This window comes from Zingiber officinale, chromosome 8B, assembly GCF_018446385.1.
Source record: "Zingiber officinale cultivar Zhangliang chromosome 8B, Zo_v1.1, whole genome shotgun sequence".
Lineage (NCBI taxonomy): Eukaryota > Viridiplantae > Streptophyta > Magnoliopsida > Zingiberales > Zingiberaceae > Zingiber > Zingiber officinale.
Window position 1 is genome coordinate 335928 of NC_056001.1, and position 22145 is coordinate 358072.

Sequence of the window (22145 nt, forward strand, 5' to 3'; positions counted from 1 at the left end):
ACAGGCTGGAGCGCCATCAGAACAGAACAGCTCGTGATGTGACGTCTAATTTATGCCGTAAAATAGTGCACCAACTTGAAGAATATTACCTTCTAACGCCACTGCACTACACTCGAATACATATGGAACCCAAGTCCAATTCCAATTTTGGTATGCGTCTTGAGACCCATTCCATGTTCTTATCGGACACGTAAAATTTACCCGTCGAAAGTCATGGTTAGTTATTAGGTGGACAATCACAAAAATCCCCTGTTCTTAGAACAGGTACAAGTCCAATTTTGGTATGCATCACGGGGACTTGAGACCCATTCCATGTTCTTATCGGACACGTAATATTTACCCGTCCGTCTATATATCGGCAGTTGACTTGGTCAATCGGGCTTTAAAAGGAGAAACGTTGACAGCTTGCTTTAGCTCATCGGGAAACACCGTTTACGTGGCAAATGAGACGGCGTAAACGCGTGGACGTAGCTCAGAGCTTAAGATAGACCAAGCAGCCGCTTTGGTGCCGTCGAGGCATTTGGTTGGCGTGATGTGCCTCTACGAAGGTTCGTCGCATGGGCAGTTGCGTAATTTTAGTCTTTAAATGTAAATTTGGTGCGGCCTCGCGTGCACACTGTTTTGGGCAAGCAAACCTGAGACGCTGCTCCCTTCAGGGTTGCATAAAGTGTACGGTGGGTGAACCTACACGCCACTTGAATTTAATCGGCTACCTGTTTAAAAACAAAATAATTAAATAACACTTTTTATTAAAAAATTCCAATCTGCAAACTAGCCATAAAAGCACGTGTTGTTTTCTAGGCACACCTTTCCATGTACACTAACTCCAATCGGATACTACAATAATTAATTATGACTTTTAATTTTGTAGGGATCCGGGTTGTTAGGCTTACGGTAGCACCACTCCATCAGCCCCATCATCAAATCATGGGGCGAATTCTGATCGTCGTCTGTCACCCCCACAACAACTTTTAGGAAGTTCCACGTGGGCAAATGGTGGCCGGTGTCAAACCAAATTAATTGTTAGAGGTTAAGCCTAGCACAAGTTAGAACTCAAGTACTGATAATGTTGTATCAAGCCCAACTTATACTTGCAGCTGGCTCTATTCTTTTAATAATTAATAAAATATATATTATTAAGATTTATATAAAATAGTTAATATTAATATTTTATACAAAATATGAGACTAAATTAGTAATCTATAGCGGTATAGCCTGTAGGTTGTGTCAAACTTATTGTTTGTTAGAGCAGGTATGGTTTGAGATAGACATTAAATATGCATGACACAACTTATGAACCATGCAAGCTAATTTGTGCTAACGACAACCATAGCATGGTGTGCACCAGCCCACTTACTCCTGAGTTCAGATTTTCTGTTCCTAAATTTCTTTATCCCCATGTCTCTTTACCGATTGGACGGATCAGATTACATCTCAAGGATGTCTTACACATCACGAAGATACTGCACACATTTTAAAGATGTCATGATGCCTTGAGATGTAATCTGGTCCATCCGGTCGATGGGGGACACGGGGACAGAGAAACTTGGGGACAGAAAATCCGAACTGGTTACTCCCAGGGGTGTATCTAAATTTATCTAGGTTCACCATCGGAATATATAAAATTAATTAATTCAAAAATATAAATAAAAATATGATTATTAATTTTTTGAAAATATAAAATAAAAATATTTAATATTCAATACATTCAAAATTAAAACATAGAACGAAGAATACTATTGAAGTTGTACTCCTCGATTTTTCTTATAATCAAACTGATTAATTAATATATCATTCTTCTTTCATCTTATTATAAAGAACTGTTTTAACCAGTTTCATAGTTAAAAATGAAATTATTGTAAAAATGGAAAAAATTAAAATTTAATATATATAAGTAAATGATATAGCTATAATATATAAACTATAATAAATGAGAAAAAAAATCATCAGTCAATTAAATTGTATTTTTATCTTATTTGTTTTAACTAATGATATAATTAAAAAATAGTTAATAAATTCTGAAATCTTTCATACCTATCAATATCAATCTTATAGAGATCCAATTGTAATCTCAAGTGATGTAAATCTTGTGCATCAAAATCAAGAGAATATAATTTCTCATCGAGTCGATAAATGTGATCAACATTAAAAAGCTTAAAGGTTTTTTTAGATTCCAAAGCACTGTTAAATTATATATATTTATTTATTTATAACTTTTATATCAATTTGGTAATTTTCTCTTTTATAATTAAAGGATAGGATTTCTATATAAGATCTTATATTCTGTATTGCTAATTTTAAATTTTAGATTCAATAATACAGCTAGTTTTTTATTTTTCTTAATTTTTACATGGTATCAGGGTGGTTCTCCTTCTCTGACCTAGTTTTTTCAACTACTCCTGTTATTGCTTCCTGTTGCCGTTGTCACCTCCTACTGCTGCTATCTATTTCGGCGCGACATCATTTTCTAGTGATTTCGATGTCAACACCCTGTGTTGCCAATTTCTATGCCGACGCTCTTTTCTGACGATTTCAATGCTGATACCTTGTCTTGTCGATTTCGGCGCTGACGCTCTTTTTTTTGCTGATTTCGACGCCGACGTCCTATGCTGTCGATTTCGGCGCTGACGCTCTTTCTATCGATTTCGGTGTCGACACCCTGTATTATGATTAGGGGTGGGATAGGGTCGGGACCCGTCCCGTAACCCCCTTACCCAATACCCGTCCCGATAAAAATTGGGAATTTTTTTTCTCCCGATCCCGTACCCGAAAAGTGTCGGGACCCGAATGTTCGGGATCCCGAATATTCGGGATCGGGTAGGGACCCGTAAGAATATCCCGAAAAATATTTTTTTTAAAAAAAAATCTATAGAGACTCAAACAATTTTTTAGTACAATACAAATAAATTAAAACGATTTCGTGGTACATAACCATTAAAAGCTAAAATATCTTCTTAGGACATCATAAATATATTAAAACTAATAAAAAAAACTAAAACTACTACTTAGTTTATACTTTATACCTAATACAAGAAAATCCAAAAATAAAAGTTGTCATGTCTGTTGATACAGTCTGACCTGGCTGTTGTTTTGATGTTGACACTGATTTAAGTTTGTATCAGATATTAATCAAACTCAGACTGACTACTGATTGAGGTTGATCCATTGGGAGGGAAAGTCCTGGTGAGTGAAGCCAGGCAAGGGAAATCCAGATGAGTCAAGGTTGACCAGACATCTGGTGAAAAGTCCAAGCAGGGAGCTTGGCATGGGAAAAGTCCAAGTATGGAGACTTGGCACGGAGTGGTCAGAGAGGGCTCGGTAGCTCGTTCTCTGGACCGGACGAAGTCGGAGAGGGCTCGGTAGCTCGTTCTCCGGACTAGGTCAGAGAGGGCTCGGTAGCTCGTTCTCTGGACCGGACGAAGTCGGAGAGGGCTCGGTAGCTCGTTCTCCGGACTAGGTCAGAGAGGGATCGGTAGCTCGTTCTCAAGACCAATCCCAATATCACATGGGCGTTGGATCGGTCAACAGACCGATCCAGTGGGATTTTGTTTTCCTGATCGGTGCACAGACCGATCTGCTGAAACTAGGGTTTCTGATCGGTCTGGCGACCGATCAGGAAACACTCAGAAGCACACTGAGTGTAATCTGATCGGTCTGTAGACCGATCAGGAAACACTCAGTAGCCTACTGAGTGTAATCTGATCGGTCTGTAGACCGATCAGGAGATGATGTCGCGAGAAGGAAAAAGGAAGTGGATCGGTCCGTGAACCGATCCATATGAACCCTGATCGGTCTGTCGGACCGATCAGGTCATATCCTGATCGGTCTCCAGACCGATCAGGTGACGATCTCAGGAGTGCGAGGAACCGCACCCATTAAACCCTGATCGGTCTGTCGACCGATCAGGCCATACCCTGATCGGTCTTCACGACCGATCAGAGTTCAATCCAAAGGTGTGGATCGGTCCGCTGACCGATCCACCACACTGTCTGCACACACTGTCAGTTTCTGCTGATTTCTGATTCGTTTGTTATACGTCTGATCTAACATCTGCTTGTGAGCTTTTTGAGTAACAGGTTGCAGGTACCATGGTGATGTTTTAATTCAAATCAATGACTATCAAAGGAATAAAACAAAATGGTTTTTCCACTGGTTATCGCTGCAGATTGTGCAAAAGAAGCGTCAACGTTCACTGGCTTGTTCAGTTGGCTCACTGGCTGCAATCAGCTTGACTCTTCCTCATTGGTTCGAGTTCAGAGACACCAGTGAAGACCAAGGATGGTATTGGTGTGAGCTCAGATATTCAGATGAGGAAGAAGCGTGATTGGCGACGCCTGGTTTGGCGACAATGATACGCTACTGGTTTGCAGTGATTCGATGCAGGCAAACGCAGTGAAGAAAGCAGAGAAATAAGAAGGAGGAAGTGGAGAGGCTAACACTCTGGAAAAACTCTCTCTGTCGTTCAAGCAAGAGGCTGTGTGTTTTTGTTGAGCTCTTGGCTGATTCCTCCTGTCGTTGTTTTTCTGCTTCGTGGCTGTAAGTTAAACTGTTCAATCCTTTAGCCACACTCTGTAAGTAATTGTGCTTCACTTTCAAATCTACTCTTGTGATCTTTGTGGAGAGGTTACTCCACCGAGAAGGAGGATCTAGCCGGAGTTTATCCGGGGTGCGATCTACCGAAGATCAAGGAGTCGTCCACCTTACGGACACGCCGAGGATTAGGGGCAAGTTATCCCCGAACCTCGTAAATCCTAGTGTTAGTGTGCTTGTGTTTTTCTCTCCTTTAGTTGTCTAATTCCGCTGTGCTAACGATTATCTGTGTAGAAGTTTTCGTTTAAGTTTTTAAAGGAGCTATTCACCCCCCCTCTAGCCATCTAAGATCCTAACAAGTGGTATCAGAGCCTGGTGATCTTCATTACGGCTTAACAACCCAAAGAGCTAAACAATGGCCATGAAGGAGGGACTCAGCACCAACCGTCCACCTTATTTCGATGGAGCAGATTTTCAATACTGGAAAAGTCGCATGGAGTATTACCTCAAGACCGATATCTCCATGTGGTTCTCCGTCAAGGAGGGATTCTCACCTCCAAAGGATGAAGAAGGTAAGGAACTTGACTCATCGAGATGGTCAACCGAGCAAACTCGCAAGGGACAAGCCGATGCCAAGGCGGTTGTCACTTTGCAATGTGGGATAGCCAAGGATCAACTTGTCAAGGTTGGTCCTTTCACAAGTGCGAAGGATCTATGGAACAAGCTCATCGTGCTCCAAGAAGGGACTCGAGACTCTCGGATCGCCAAGAGGGATTTGTTCCTAAACCAACTACAGAACCTTGTCATGAAGGAAAATGAAACTGTAAGTGAGATACATGGAAGGTTCAAGGAGATCATCAATGGTCTCCATTCGGTGGATGAACGAGTAGAAAACCGTGACCTCGTAAGGTATGCTCTAAAAGCTTTTCCTAGGAATGCCTTGTGGTCATCTATGGTGGATGCCTACAAGGTATCCAAGGATCTTTCCATTGTTAAGTTAGATGATTTTTTTTGTGAAATGGAGTTACATGAACTTGCTAACAAAGGGCAAAAAGAGAAAGGTATTGCTTTGGTTGCAGAAGAAAAGAGCAAGGAGGGAAGAAGGAAGAGAGAAAAGAAGAAGGAGAAAGAAATTGTTTCATCTTCATCCTCCTCCGAGTCCGATGATGAAGGGGAATCATCATCAAGCGAGATGGCCAACTTCGTGAGAAGAATCATGAGAAGGAGCAGAAGATACAAAGGGAAAGGTAAACCTAGTGAACAAAATATTGACAAAACTAATGTTACATGTTATGAGTGCAGCAAAAAGGGACACTATCGGAGCGAGTGTCCAAAATTAAAAAGGAAGGAGGAACGAGCCAAAAAGAAGGAGGAAAGAGTCAAGAAGAAGAAGGCTCTAAAAGCTACATGGGATGAGTCTTCTTCAAGTTCATCTGAGGAAGAGAAGAGGGAGAAGAGTACACGGTAGTTAGCCCTCATGGCAAGAGAGGAGTCCGAGTCCGAGAGTGAGGACTCAAGCTCTTCAGCCGCGACTTCATCATCTTCGGATGATGAAGAGGTAACATCTCCCCATTTAGAAAAGTGTTATAAAACAATTGCACATTTGTCTACTTCCCTTAAAAAATAAAAAACAGAAACTAAACTGCTAAAAGATGAAATAGAGAAATTAAGGGCCCTTAGGGAAGATGAGGTCGATGACCTTTATCAAGAGGCCCTAGAGGATGAAAACAAAACCTTGAAGGGTGAAATTGAGAAGCTCAAGAAAATGCTTGAGAAATTCTCAACCAGCTCTAAGACCTTAGACATGATTCTAAATGCCCAAAGGGCGGTCTACAACAAGGCTGGATTAGGATACCAACCTAAGGAGTCTAGTTTTATTTCTTTAGTGTCAAGAACCCAATTTCATAGAACACATGTTTCTAGGGTTCATGAGACTAGGAAGAAGGTGACTAAGGCATGGGTGCCTAAGTCTCTCATTGTAGATGCATTAGGTCCCAGAATTTGGGTACCTAAAACATCCGTCTTTCGTGTCTTGTAGGCATTGGTCGAGGGGGAGCGTCTATCAACTTGGTTTGTTGATAGTGGATGCTCCAAGCACATGACAGGGGACAAGTCACTATTCTCTACCATACAAAATAAAAATAGAGGTAATGTGTCTTTTGGCAATAATGGTAGTCTTAAGGTTATAGGGTTGGAGACATTCATATATCCGAATGTCTCCACATCAAGAATGTTCTTCTAGTCAAGGGGATGACTTTTAATCTCCTAAGTGTCAGTCAATTGTGTGATACGGGTTACACAATTGAATTTCATTCAAGTCAATGTTTGGTTAAACACATTGACACACTTGACACGGTACTAGTAGGCACAAGGATTGATAATATTTATCAAGTATCGTTTAAAAGTGCTACTAATGCTTTGATTAAGTGTTTCATGTCAAAAGAAGAAGAGTCTTGGCTTTGGCATAGAAGGTTGGCACATGTAAACATGAAGAACATTCGGAAGTTGGCCAACAAAGGACTAGTACGAGGCTTGCCAAGCATCAAGTACCAAAAGAACAAACTATGTGATGCATGTCAAATGGGTAAGCAAACAAAAGCATCTCATAAAGGTAAAAGCATTGTGAGTACATCTACTGCCTTAGACTTATTACATATGGACTTGTTTGATTGTAACAATGTCATTTCATTGAATGGTAGTAGATATTGTTTAGTAATTATTGATGATTTTACTAGATATACATGGACCTTCTTTTTGAAAACTAAGGATCAAACCATAGATATTTTTATTTCTTTTTGTAGAAGAACTGAAAATGAAAAATCAACAACAATTAAAACCATTAGAAGTGATCATGGTGGTGAATTTCAAAACCATAGGTTCTTAGAATTTTGTCAAGCAAAAGGGTATAGACATGAGTTCTCAACTCCAAGGACCCCACAGCAAAATGAGGTTGTGGAGAGAAAGAACCGAGTCTTACAAGAGGCTGCACGAAGCATGCTCAATGAGTACTCACTACCGAGTTACTTGTGGGCTGAAGCTGTGAATACAGCTTGCTATGTGCAAAACCGAATCCTGATACATAGGTTTTTAGGAAAGACTCCTCATGAACTTTGGTTTGGGAAACCACCTACAATTAAACATCTTAGGGTGTTTGGTTGTAAGGTGTTTATTTTGAACACCAAGGACCATCTTGGAAAATTTTCGGCCAAGGCTGATGAAGGGATACTGGTCGGGTACTCGCTCACCAGCAAAGGCTATCGAGTCTACAACAATAGGACTAAATTGATTGAAGAGTCCTCTGATGTAGCTTTTGAAGAAATCCCTCAATCAAATGAACAATCAAGGGATGTAGGAGAAATTCAACTTGAACTTAGAAATCTAAGTTTGAATGATCAAAATGAAGAAAGAGTCGAGGTTGACTCTGATGACGATGAGCAAAGGCAACAAAGGGCTCCGGTTGATCCCTTGCCTGATATTGAGTCCTTGCCTGTGCCTAGTGAGACCATTCATGAGGCACCACCAACACCAAGACAATCTAGGATAACCACTAGTCATCCCCAAGATCAAATTGTGGGAGATATCCAACAAGGGGTTAGGACTAGGTCATTCTTTAGAAATGAGTCTAATGAAGTTGCATTGATTTCAGAGATTGAACCAAGACTAGTTGATGAAGCATTGCACGATCCTGATTGGATCATAGCTATGCAAGACGAATTAGGTCAATTTGAAAGGAGCCAAGTGTGGGACTTAGTTCCTAGACCTAAGAAGACCACCATTATTGGAACTAAATGGGTCTTCAAAAATAAGTTAAATCAAAAGGGAGAAGTTGTAAGAAACAAGGCAAGACTTGTAGCCAAGGGCTATAGTCAAGTCGAAGGTCTCGATTATGATGAGACTTATGCTCCCGTGGCCCGATTAGAGTCCATTCGTTTGATGCTAGCTTTTGCTGCACATAGAGGTTTCAAGCTCTATCAAATGGATGTTAAATCTGCCTTCTTAAATGGTTTCATTAAAGAAGAGGTCTATGTTGAACAACCACCGGGGTTTGTGAGTACCGAAGCTCCAAACCACGTATACAAGCTCAAGAAAGCTCTCTATGGGCTTAAACAAGCACCACGAGCTTGGTACGAAAGGTTGTCAACATATTTACTAGAGAAGGGTTTTGTAAGAGGACAAATAGACCCAACACTATTTCTACGAAGAGATGGTGAAAACATATTTGTAGCCCAAGTATATGTCGATGACATAATTTGTGGCTCAAATAACAAGGGCTATTTGAATGAATTTATTTCTCACATGGAAAGTGAGTTTGAGATGAGTCTAGTAGGAGAATTGACATTCTTCCTTGGACTTGAAATCAAACAAACTCGAGATGGCATTTATGTCCATCAGACGAAATACACTCAAGAGATGCTTAGAAAATTCAATATGAGTGACTCTAAGGAAATGTCCACTCCAATGGCGACAAGCACTCGCCTTGACAATGATGAGAGTGGAAAACCAATTGATCTAACGCAATATAGAAGCATGATTGGTAGTCTTCTATATCTCACAGCTAGTCGACCAGACATACTTTTTGCTGTGGGCATGTGCGCTAGATATCAAGTCTGTGCCAAGGAATCTCATTTAATTGTAGTTAAGAGAATATTGAGATACCTTAAGGGCATAATTCGAGTAGGTCTATGGTACCCTCGTACAGAGTCTTTTGACTTGATAGGCTATACCGATTCCGACTATGCTGGGTGCAAATTGGATCGGAAAAGCACTAGTGGGGGTTGCCAATTTTTAGGTTCATCTTTAGTTAGTTGGTCAAGTCGGAAGCAACATTGTGTTGCTCTCTCCACGACCGAGGCCGAATATATTGCCATGGGAGAGAGTGTATCACAATTGTTGTGGATGATACACACCCTAGAGGATTATGGACTTTCTTATAAGAGTGTACAAGTGCTATGTGACAACATTAGCACGATCAACCTAACTAAAAATCTAGTCCATCACTCAAGGACCAAGCACATTGAAGTGCGTCATCACTTCATTAGAGATCACGTAGCTAGGGGTGACATTGTGCTCACATATGTGGAGTCAAAGTCAAACCTAGCTGATATTTTCACCAAACCCCTTCCGGAGAATGAATTTAGTCATTTAAGGAGGGAATTGGGAATGTGTTTGGCTCCTTAGGTCATTAGAACTTCACCATGATCAATAAGGACTATTAAAATGACTAGAGTAATTGGGACAATAATTTGGGCAACTTGGGAACATCTCACACAAACTATAAGGTTTAACAAAATACTTTTGTTTGCTAGAAATGGGGTGAGATGCTAGGATCAACCCAATTATTCAAAATGTATCATGCATCCCTTGAATAATTAGGTTGAAGAGACATTAATTGAGTATGAGGAAGGCCATTACATAATTCATGTGTATTTGGCTCCTAGATCTTACTCATATATTCCAACCAAGGAATCTTGGTTGGACTTTTGCCTAGAAATTTTCTAATCATGGTTGATGGTTGATGTGTTGATTGGTATTGTTGCTTGGTTCATGTCATGACTTTGATTGATAAAACGATAGGTTATTAAAGGAAATAATAACAACTTGGATATATTTTGACAAACTTGAAACTAAACATAACAAGGATCAAGAATTTCAGCTTTCATGCCTTGTTTGAAAATTAGGACAAGTTGTTTATATTTTGACAAACTTGAAACTGATCATAGCAATCCTAGGTCTTAACTAATACCTTGGTTCACTATAGGTAATAGTTTTATAAGGTTATCTAAGATTGGAACTCTAAGATTCCAAATGTCTGAGTTTTTGGGTTTTGAAGTCTGAAACTTTCGGGCTCTAAACACGCTCAGGCCATAAGAGTTCATTTTTTTCATAATTGTGGGTGTTGATCCTTAGGTACTAGGTTATGAATTTGGGAGGTTCTGAATTCTTAGTTGGTGAACTTCTCAGAATTCTCGATCAACAACGGCTCAAAAATTTCAGTTACTGAAATCAGAATTTCAGGATTATCAGACACTGATCGGTCCATGGACCGATCAGGCCGATATCTGATCGGTCTCTACGACCGATCAGTAGAGTTCATTCGCTACTGATCGACCTCTGATCGGTCCGGGGACCGATCAGGAGGTTCCCTGATCGGTCTCCACGACCGATCAGGAGATTTGACGATACCTGATCGGTCTCCACGACCGATCAGGACAGGAAATTCCTGACACAGAAGGTTCACTGATCGATCCAGGGATCGATCAGGAGACACCGGCACAGATCGCAGCCCACTGATCCACATCTGATCGGTCTCCACGACCGATCAGGATGATCACTGACCGATCAGGATGTTTCCTGATCGGTCAGGATTTCTCTGTTCGGACAGCCGTCCGATCAGATCACACTGTGCACTATCCCCTCATTAACACCTCCCGACCCACTCTCTTCCCGATCTTCTTCCTTCTCAAAACCCTAGCCGACCGACTCATAACCTAGCCGACGCCCCTCCTTTCCTCCCGTCTTCTCGACCCATCATCTTCTAAAAGCCGAAGGTTACAATGGCGCCCAGGTAACTCTTCTTCCTTCCGAGGTTTATTCATTCTTAGCGTTTTAACTTCTTTTCACATTTTCTCTATGTGTGTTGTCTCGGTTCTCTCTGTGTGGCTCCCGTGGACTCCCATTTGCCCCGACCGTGTCCAAATCTTTATCTATTTAGGAAGAAAGCAGCCGGTGAGAGTTCTTCTAAGTCCCCAGCTGAGAAATCCAAGTCTCCTGCTCCCTCTCGACCCCAACCAGCTGGTTCTAGTAGATTCCCAAACCACCATTTTGAGCAAGCATTTCAACAGAGGACATTCAAGCTGCTTCCATGTCGATCTGTGGATCGCAAGTATATGGATGAATTTTGTCCTTCTGTGTCCGAAACCCTAGCCTATTTTAAACTTGACTCGGTAGTCTACTTAGAGAGGGACATCAACCTTGACCTAGTTTCTGAGTTCTATAACAATCTTCATCAGAACAGTGATGGTGTTTATAAAACCCGAGTCGCTAAAAGATCTATCGATTTCTCCATCAGAGAATTTTTTGGGTATCTAGGCTGCCGGATGTGTACGGGGGATCTTTTCTCAATTTATCCTGATTTACCAGAATCATTATGTCCTCCACTTGATGTCTCACCTGACTCCATCTATGAGTACTTCTTCGGTCATCCTAGACCAGATGACCTAGATGAGTTGGATGTTGACTTTCCCACTTTTGCTGCCCTACGACTATCTGCCCCTGACTATATTCTTTTTAAGATAGTCACAAACTGTATTCTTCCAATTACATCCAAACCTCTTGCTGAGATCCGACCCTATCATTGTTTGATGCTGTATGGGTTACGTCGGCGTCTCGACTTTGACATTATGTCCAGCATCTACTCTTCGATCATTTCATATTCTCGGCCCAGCGGCTCCACTGTTTATATGCCTTATGGGCATATAATTACTGATTGGCTCGAGACCCTTCAGATTGATGTGTCTAAGGGTAGGGTAGTCAAAATGGTCAGGCAGGATTGCCGACTTGGGAAACGGGCATTTTCCAAGTCTGGCATCATTGGACAAAATGGGGGTGTTCAGTGGAAGGATGGGAGAGTTTTGGGTGAGTTACCACGGGGACCTCCACGACAGGTTGCTCCTGTTGCTGCTCCTCCTCCTGCTGCTGACGATGGAGAGGACGATCCTGATCTGCGCTGGCAGATCGCCGAGCGGGAGAGCCGTTTTGATCGGCATGATGAGATGATATCTGCTGAGCTGGATGGCTTGCGTATTCGGATAGACCAGCGCTATGATGATCTACGCGGGCATATTGACCAGCGTTTCGATGATATGCGCAGTCATCAGGTGGTGACACAGCAGTTGCTACTCGGATGGATGGCACGCTACCCGCCTCCGGAGTCTTACCCAGGATATCCATCCTCCAGCGTGCCGCCTCAGGATTTCACCCCTCCTGCCGATGATGGTGATATTCCTTAGTGTGAGGATGTTGATTGACACAGTTTGTTTGTTGGCTGTCTGTATTTTGGATGTTATTTGTTAGTCTTTATGACTGACCTGGATGTTTGCACTTCTGATGCTACTCCTGTATTTATGCTACTCCGTTTTCTATTTGCTTGCTCTTTATTATGCTTCATTTTCTATTGGATATTAATATGCTGTTCACTTGCATGTCTTGTTTGTCCTTTATTTCTTTATTACTGTCTTATAATACACTTAGAGGGCATTCTAAGTGCTTTACGAAACAGACAGTAAGGGTTAAGGGGGAGCTCTTTATGTTATCTTACCGTATTCGCACCTTTTCGGTGTTTGACAAAGGGGGAGAAGATAACTAAGTTTAGATGAATGAAAATTTGAAGACCCTCATATAGTGGAGTATCCGCCTTAGGGGGAGGATCTTGATTCCCCTAAAATTATGAAAATTTGAACAATTCTGATCTAAACTTAAATCGTGTTGTCAAACAACAAAAAGGGGGAGATTGTTGATACAGTCTGACCTGGCTGTTGTTTTGATGTTGACACTGATTTAAGTTTGTATCGGATATTAATCAAACTCGGACTGACTATTGATCGAGGTTGATCCATTGGGAGGAAAGTCCCGGTGAGTGAAGCCGGAAAGGGAAATCCAAGTCAGGGAGCTTGGCACGGTGAAAAGTCCAAGCAGGGAGCTTGGCATGGGAAAAGTCCAAGTATGGAGACTTGGCGTGGGTGGTCGGAGAGGGCTCGGTAGCTCGTTCTCTGGACCGGACGAAGTCGGAGAGGGCTCGGTAGCTCGTTCTCCGGACTAGGTCAGAGAGGGCTCGGTAGCTCGTTCTCTGGACCGGACGAAGTCGGAGAGGGCTCGGTAGCTCGTTCTCCGGACTAGGTCAGAGAGGGATCGGTAGCTCGTTCTCAAGACCAATCCCAATATCACATGGGCGTTGGATCGGTCAACAGACCGATCCAGTGGGATTTTGTTTTCCTGATCGGTGCACAGACCGATCTGGTGAAACTAGGGTTTCTGATCGGTCTGGCGACCGATCAGGAAACACTCAGAAGCACACTGAGTGTAATCTGATCGGTCTGTAGACCGATCAGGAGATGATGTCGCGAGAAGGAAAAAGGCAGTGGATCGGTCCGTGAACCGATCCATATGAACCCTGATCGGTCTGTCGGACCGATCAGGTCATATCCTGATCGGTCTCCAGACCGATCAGGTGACGATCTCAGGAGTGTGAGGAACCACACCCATTAAACCCTGATCGGTCTGTCGACCGATCAGGCCATACCCTGATCGGTCTTCACGACCGATCAGAGTTCAATCCAAAGGTGTGGATCGGTCCGCTGACCGATCCACCACACTGTCTGCACACACTGTCAGTTTCTGCTGATTTCTGATTCGTTTGTTATACGTCTGATCTAACATCTGCTTGTGAGCTTTTTGAGTAACAGGTTGCAGGTACCATGGTGATGTTTTAATTCAAATCAATGACTATCAAAGGAATAAAACAAAATGGTTTTCCCACTGTCAACGTTCACTGGCTTGTTCAGTTGGCTCACTGGCTGCAATCAGCTTGACTCTTCCTCATTGGTTCGAGTTCAGAGACACCAGTGAAGACCAAGGATGGTATTGGTGTGAGCTCAGATATTCAGATGAGGAAGAAGCGTGATTGGCGACGCCTGGTTTGGCGACAGTGATACGCTACTGGTTTGCAGTGATTCGATGCAGGCAAACGCAGTGAAGAAAGCAGAGAAATAAGAAGGAGGAAGTGGAGAGGATGACCAACACTCTGGAAAAACTCTCTCTATCGTTCAAGCAAGAGGCTGTGCGTTTTTGTTGAGCTCTTGGCTGATTCCTCCTGTCGTTGTTTTTCTGCTTCGTGGCTGTAAGTTAAACTGTTCAATCCTTTAGCCACACTCTGTAAGTAATTGTGCTTCACTTTCAAATCTACTCTTGTGATCTTTGTGGAGAGGTTACCCCACCGAGAAGGAGGATCTAGCCGGAGTTTATCCGGGGTGTGATCTACCGAAGATCAAAGAGTCGTCCACCTTACGGACACGCCGAGGAGTAGGGGCAAGTTATCCCCGAACCTCGTAAATCCTAGTGTTAGTGTGCTTGTGTTTTTCTCTCCTTTAGTTGTCTAATTCCGCTGTGCTAACGATTATCTGTGTAGAAGTTTTCGTTTAAGTTTTTAAAGGAGCTATTCACCCCCCCCTCTAGCCATCTAAGATCCTAACAATGTCAACTATTGTATCAATAATGAATTGATGATATGGTGACTTTAGTCCTTAGAAATGCTTGGATTCAACTTACAGAAAAAAGATCATAAAAATTATTCTTTATATCATTTTATCAGTTTTCATATGCTAAAATAAACTAATTGATTATCTTCTTCACACATTGTTAATAAATTATTTAGAAACAAAATTATGATGAAGTATGAGAAAAATGAAGAGAAAAAAATAAACATAATAGTTGAGAAAATTATGATTTTGGTTCTGTAACTTACCTTTTTTCCAATTTTCATCCTGTTAAGTGTTAATTTACACTTTTAGTCCCCTAACTTAATAATATTTTTCAATTTTAATCCTTTTTTTTAAAATTAAAATTTTTAATCGGTAATCGCTTAGTTGGCAGTCATTAATTGCTTAAGTGGACTCTCTAACCAGTCGGCATTTCGCGTGAAAAAAAAAACGCCAAACTTATCCATTCTCCCTTCTCCTCTTCTCCCTAGAGGAGGCGGCCACGTGGTGGAGGAGCGCCCTGCTGTGGCAGACCTTCTTCAGCACGGCCGTCGTGGTGGTGGTGCTCCGGGGGTTCATCGAGTACTGCAACTCTGGGCAGTGCGGGCTGTTCGGCCGCGGCAGCCTCATCCTCTTCGATGTCAACGATGTCAAGGTGTCGTACCATGTCAACGACCTGCTTCTGGTGGCGCTTGTGGGTGTCCGAGGGGATTGCTAGGGAGTGCCTACAATTTTGTCCTCCATAAAGTTCTGATTCTTTACGGCCAAATCAACGAGTGAGTCTATTGATCTTAAACTTGACGAGATTCATCGATCTGTTTTGGATTTGAGATCAACAATATTGAATTCCACTGTGACGCCATTAATGGCGAAGCTAGTGCTGAGTCTCAGCATCTCGCTCTTCACCTCCATCTACCTCTACGGCCTGTCGTTCTTGGCGTCGTGCATTGGATCAGTGTCGACTCGGCAGAGGTAGTGTGCCCGACGCCGGAGGGCAGCGACAACTTCAAGCAATTCAATTGCCCCAGTGGGCACTACAACGACCTGGCCAGCCTCCTCTACGCCACCAATGACGACGCCGTCCGCAACATCTTCTCCTCCTCCACCCCTTCCGAGTTCCACTTGCTCTCTCTTCTCATCTTCTTCCCGCTCTACTGCGTCCTCGGCCTCGTCACCTTCGGCATCGCCGTCCCCTTCGGCCTCTTCCTTCCCATCATCCTCATGGGCTCCGCCTATGGCCGCCTGCTAGCTCTCGCCCTCCAAAGCTACATCCACAGCGGTCACGACCTCTACGCCGTGCTCGGCGCCGCCGCCCTCATGTCCAGCTCCATGCGGATGACCGTCTCCCTCTGCGTCATCTTCCCCGAGCTCACCAACAACCTCCTCCTCCTCCCCCAGAGGAGGCCCCGCAGGTGATCAGATCCCCGCGGTCCCGGTCGTTGATGAAGAAACGGAGCCACTTGCACTTGAGCCGATAGTCGTCGGACTCGGATCCGCCTTGGCTAAGCAGGGACGCAATGCAGCTTCCGATGTGCACCAGAGGCCCTTCTTTCCCTAGATCCAGCCCCGTTGACTGATCCAATGCTGGCGATTGAGAGGAGGAGAAGGGAGAATGGCAGAAGCAGGAAGGAGAGAGGAGGAGAAGGGAGAATGGCAGAAGCAGGAAGGAGAGCACGGTCGGCAGGGGTCGATGGGGAGGCGGCGTCGGGGGTGGAAGGGCGATTTAGAGGAGGAGAAGGGAGAATGGAGATCAACGTAGGAAGAGTATTAGCATAGATTTAAGTTCAGCGTTTTTTTTTTCACATGAAATGTTGTCTTATTTTTGTCAGTTTTTTTTCCACGTAAGCAATTAATGAGTGCCAACTAAGCGATTACCGGTTAAAAATTTTAATTTTAGAAAAAAGATTAAAATTGAAAAATATTACTAAGTTATGGGACTAGAAGTGTAAATTAACTCTTAACAGGATGAAAATTGGAAAAAAAGTAAGTTACAGGACCAAAATTATAATTTTCTCCATAATAGTTAGATGCTTAAAATATAAAAAATAATATAATATAAAAAATAATATTTTTAATATAAAAAATAAATATTTTTAATATAAAAAATAAATATTTTTAATATAAAAAATAATATTATAATATAATCGGGTCGGGACGGGATTTCCGTCGGGAGAAAAAAAAATTCCCGATCCCTTTCCCGATAGTGATCGGGATGGGAAAAATCCCGAACCTTCGGGTCGGGAAAATGTCGGGTCGGGATATTTTCGGGTCGGAAATGGGATGGGATTCGGGAAGGGTCGGGATTTTCGGGATTTTTTCCAACCCTAATTATGATTTTGGCATTGACGTCCTTTTCTACTGATTTCGACACCGACGCCCTATGCTGCCGTTTTCTATGTTTGACATCCTTTTTTACCTCAAATTCTTTGTGTGACCACGGGTAGTCCTGACACAAGTTTTTATGAATCATATAGATGTGTATCCTTACAGTTTGATTATTCTGAGTATTATTTGTTTTGCTATCATGCCTGGTCGTGCAGATGCTTCATGACAATTTGATCCATATATGTTGAAGTAGTTTCAACAGTTCCTTGCTTCATAGTCCTCTACTATGTTAGCTTCCTCCCATATATGTTTGTTATCGTATGGTATTTCAGGTATATTTTCATCCTTGTGGATTTTGGACTTTGGTGCCTCCCATTATATGTCATCTAATTTATCATCTTTTATTGTTTTCTCCCTGTTTATCTATATCTATTGTGACTGCTGATGGTACTTCTATGTCATTAGTAGGTGTCGGTTCAATTGTTATATCTTGTTTATCTTTTACTAATGTTTATTATATTCCGAGTCTTACTTTAAATCTTGTTTCTATTAGTCAATTATGTAAGTTTGGTACCTAGTCTTTTTTTTCTTTATCCAATTGTTATGTTCAGGACCCGCATTCTCAAAAGTTGATTGGGGCAGGTCATAGGCAAGGAGAACTCTATGTTTTAGATCAACTCAAAGTACTAGAAGTTGTAGCTTCGAGTGTGGGATTTATCATTTTTTCATTTGAGTCGTTCATCTTCTGATTTTTATTTGTGCCACTCTCATTTAGGTCATGTTTCAGCATCTCGTCTGTAGTTTTTAGCTTCTACAGGAGTATTAGGACCTTTAAAAAGTTATGATATTTTTTATTGTAGTAGTTGTAAACTGGCCAAATTTTCTGCCTTATCATTTTCTAAAAATCTTTCTTTTTCTTCTGTTCCATTTGATTTTATCCATTCTGATATGTGGAGCTCACTCCTATTCCTACAAAAGGGGAGGTCAAGGTATTATATTTCGTTTATTGATGATTGCACTCATTATACTTGGGTCTATCTTATGAAACACAGATTTGATTATCTTACTGTTTTCAACAACTTCAGAGCTCTTGTGAAAATTCAACATTCTAGTGTCATAAAGTGTTTTCATTATGATTTGGGGGTGAATATATTTCGAATCATTTTTCACAATTACTTGCTTCTGATGGTACTATTCATCAAACCTCTTATACATATACTCCTGAACAGAATGGTGTGACTAAATGAAAATATAAACAGTTTGTTAAAACAACCCATTCATTTTTATTGTCTGCCAGTGTTCTTAGTACCTTTTGCAGAGAAGCAATTTTTATCGCTGCTCACGTGATTAATAGAATTCTAGCCTCACACAATTTAGGCTTGTCACCTTTTGAAAAATTGTATGGGCATGCTCCTCTCTATTTCTCTTTGGATGTTTTTTATTGTACTTGCTTTATCCTTCGTCCACATATCGAGCGTAATAAATTAGCTCCTTGTCTGCTCTTTGTGTCTTTTTTAGATTATGGTGTTACTCACTCTCTATTCCTCTTTGCATGTTTTTTGTTGTACTTGCTTTATCTTTCATCCACATATCGAGCGTAATAAATTAGCTCTTTGTCTGCTCTTTGTGTCTTTTTAGATTATGGTGTTACTAAAAAAGGATATCGTTGCTTTGATCTCGTTAGTAAAAAATTGTATATCTCTCGTCATATTGTGTTTCTTGAGCATATTTCATTCTTTTCTATTCCAGCTAGTTCGCATAATATGACAAAGTCAAATATGCTTTGTATTGATCCTTTCAATATTGACACTGAGGAATTTTCACCCACAACTTCTACTGGTAGCTCAACTGAATCTGATATTTTGGTTCATGAGATATCCACTCCACGTGCTCCTCCTTCTGCCACTACCCAATCATCTCCTGAGGCTGCGAATGATTCTTCTCTCTACCATCGTCAATCCACTCGTGTTCGTAAGTCTACTAAACTACCAGATTTTAATTACTCTTATTATTCTTATTCTTTTCTTTCATTTGTTGCATCTATTTATTGTCTTTCTGAGCCTGTATCCTATAGAGAAGCTGTTTGTAATCCACTTTGGCAGAGTACTATGATTAAGAAACTAACTGTTTTACATCAGACTCATACATGGGATTTAGTTTCGTTGCGACCAGGAAAACACACTATTGGTTCTCGTTGGGTATATAAGATCAAAATTAAATCTGATGGATCTATCGAATGATACAAAGTTCATCTTGTTGTTAAAGGTTATTCTCAGGAGTATGACATGGATTATGAGGAAATATTTGCTCCTATTGCAAAAATGACAACTGTTCATACTCTGATTGTTGTTTTTCTACTTGTCGATGGAGAATATCTTAGATGATTATCAAAAATATATTTCTAAATGGTGATATTCATGAAGAAGTTTATATGACACCTCCTCTTGGTATTTCACACCAACTTGGTGAAGTTTGTAGGCTTCATAAAGTGTTTTATGGTCTCAAAACAAGCACCTCGTGCTTGGTTTGAGAAATTCTCTACAGTGATTATTTCGCTTGGTTTTCATCCTAGTAATCATGATTCAACATTATTTGTTAGATGTATGTGTCCAGGTCGTATTCTTTTATTATTATATATTTATGACATGATTATTACTGGCAATGATTCTGATAGAATTGATTTCCTTATAAAGTTTGAGTTGGCTTGTTGTTTTGTTATGAAAGACTTGAGTATACTACACTATTTTTTGAACATTGAGGTTGCTTATTCCCCGAAAGATTATCTTTTATCCCAGTCAAAGTATATATCTGATCTGTTTGAGCGTGTTCGTTTTACTAATAATAGAGTCGTTGATACTCCTATTGAGACTAATGTTCGATATTCTTCATCTGATGGCTCACCTTTGTCGGATCCCAATTTGTACAGAACTATTGTTGCAAGCTTGATTTATCTCACCGTGACTTGTCCAGATATTACATATGTTGTTCATGTGGTTAGTCAATTTATTGCTGCACCAACTATATAGTTCATTGAGTTGTTATTCTTTGTATTCTCAGGTATCTTTGGGGCACTCAATTTCAAAGTTTTTTATTTCCTTCTACTTCATCTCTTGAACTGTGTGCATACTCTAATGCAGATTGGGCTAGTGATCCTACGGATCATAAATCTACCACTGGCTTCTATTTTTTTCTTGATGATTATCTCATTTCTTGGAAGAGTAAGAAGCAAGATGTTATTTTTAGATCTTCCACAAAAGCTGAGTATCATGTCATGACCTCAATTACTTGTGAGATAGTTTGATTGTGTTGGTTATTTGCAAATATGAGTATCTCTCTTCATCAACCTACTACGTTATATTGTGATAATTAGAGTGCTATTATTACACGTAATTTAATTTTTCATTAGCGGACAAAATATATTGAAATTGATTGTCACATTACTTGACATCATCTTTAGATTGACACTATCACATTGTCTTTTGTTCCTTTAAAGCTACAGATTGCTGATATGTTTACCAAATCATATTCCGTTTCACGCTTTCGTTTCTTATATGACAAACTCTTAATGCTTCTAACCATACCATCGTGAGTTTGAGAGGGAATGTTAGATTATATATATTTATTTGTTTATTGCTTTTAGGATAATTTGGTCTTTTTCTTTTTTTATATTTAGATTTTTGGATTTCTATATAAGATCTTATACTCTGTATTTCTAATTTTAAATTTTGGATTCAATAATATGTCTAATTTTTTTCTTTTCTTAATTTCTACAAGCATAACTAAGCATAAGAAGTTCGACTACCTTATTCTTGAAGCTATTATTAAGTTCTTAACTTGAAAATCTATTGCAGTAACAAATACATTAAATCAATAGTAGTGCTCAACTGTAATTGAGTTATTTTATTTACAAGAATGACCTGTAGCAGATTTATAATGAGCTTCCATATGAGGTATTTTAATGTCATATTTGGCACAAACTTCTTTCATATAACTAAGTAGAATAATAAAAACTTCTTCTTTCAAAGTATGAAACAAAGTTTTAGTAGTTGAAACAGAGTCCATTGCATTTAAAATATCTTGAGATTTCTCTTGTAATGCTTGACAAAGCAGATTTATTGTCCCCATTATCTTTTACATCAAGTGTAATATAAATATGAAATCAAAAGACTTCATTGCAATCAATAAACCACTAGCTTCACCATGAATGAAGTTAGACAACCCATCAAATCACAAAGTTATACATATCAATCATGCAACAAATTGAGTCAAAATTAGAACTCCAATGAGTGTTTCCAGATCATAGTAAATTGCCAATTTGATAACATCCTCTATAGGTATCACGTTCACCAGTAGTTATCATATGTGCAACTTCAATTCTTTGAGTAGAATGTAACTTAGCATGACATTTAGGAGGTGCATTAATGAAATTACAAATTGAATTAAATTTTGAAAAAAATAACCAAATAGATACCTCTTTTTCAATAGTTGCATTTAATGCTAGTTGAAGTCGATGAACAAAACAATGCACATAATATGGACATGAACAATCTTTCAAGAAAAGAGCCTATAATACATTCCAAGAACCACGTATATTGCTAGCAATATCGTATCTTTGTCCCCACATGTTGTGAATATGTAAGTCATAATGACCAAGAGCATTAGATATTTCTTTCTTAAATGTTGTAGCAGTTGTATTAGTCACATGTACAATGGCAAAAACTGCTCTTGTAAAAAATCATCAATATCCACAAATCTCAATACAATAGTCATTTGCTCATTATTAAATGTATTTCTTGCTTCATCAACTAAAATGTAAAATTTTGCCTCCCCGATTTCTTTACGAATCTTGGTTCTTATTTAATTGATAAGAATATTTAAGATATCTTTTTGAATATTGATTAAATATACTTTATATTTTTTGGAGCTTTTTCTAAGATGATGCTCCCAATACTCTCATTTATTTTTTCCATAAATTTTATCATTTCGATAAAATTTCCACAATTATTAGAAGATGGAGACTCATCATGCCCTCTAAAT

General features: G+C 40.2%; 1 protein-coding gene across 1 annotated transcript; it reads left to right on the plus strand.

Moving 5' to 3' along the window:
• Nucleotides 1–532: 532 nt before the first annotated feature.
• On the plus strand, nucleotides 533–16199 carry LOC122015547 (chloride channel protein CLC-a-like). Its single transcript, XM_042572503.1, has 3 exons — nucleotides 533–548; nucleotides 15275–15477; nucleotides 15615–16199. The coding sequence occupies exons 1-3, from the start codon at nucleotides 533–535 to the stop codon at nucleotides 16197–16199; spliced, it is 804 nt and encodes a 267-aa protein (XP_042428437.1).
• The last annotated feature ends 5946 nt before the right edge of the window (nucleotides 16200–22145 follow it).

Bases quoted from the DNA above. Each gene is read 5' to 3' on its own strand.
- LOC122015547 (XM_042572503.1), top strand. The intron at 15,478-15,614 runs GTGGGTGTCCGA...TTTGGATTTGAG, and splicing joins ACCTGCTTCTGGTGGCGCTT to ATCAACAATATTGAATTCCA.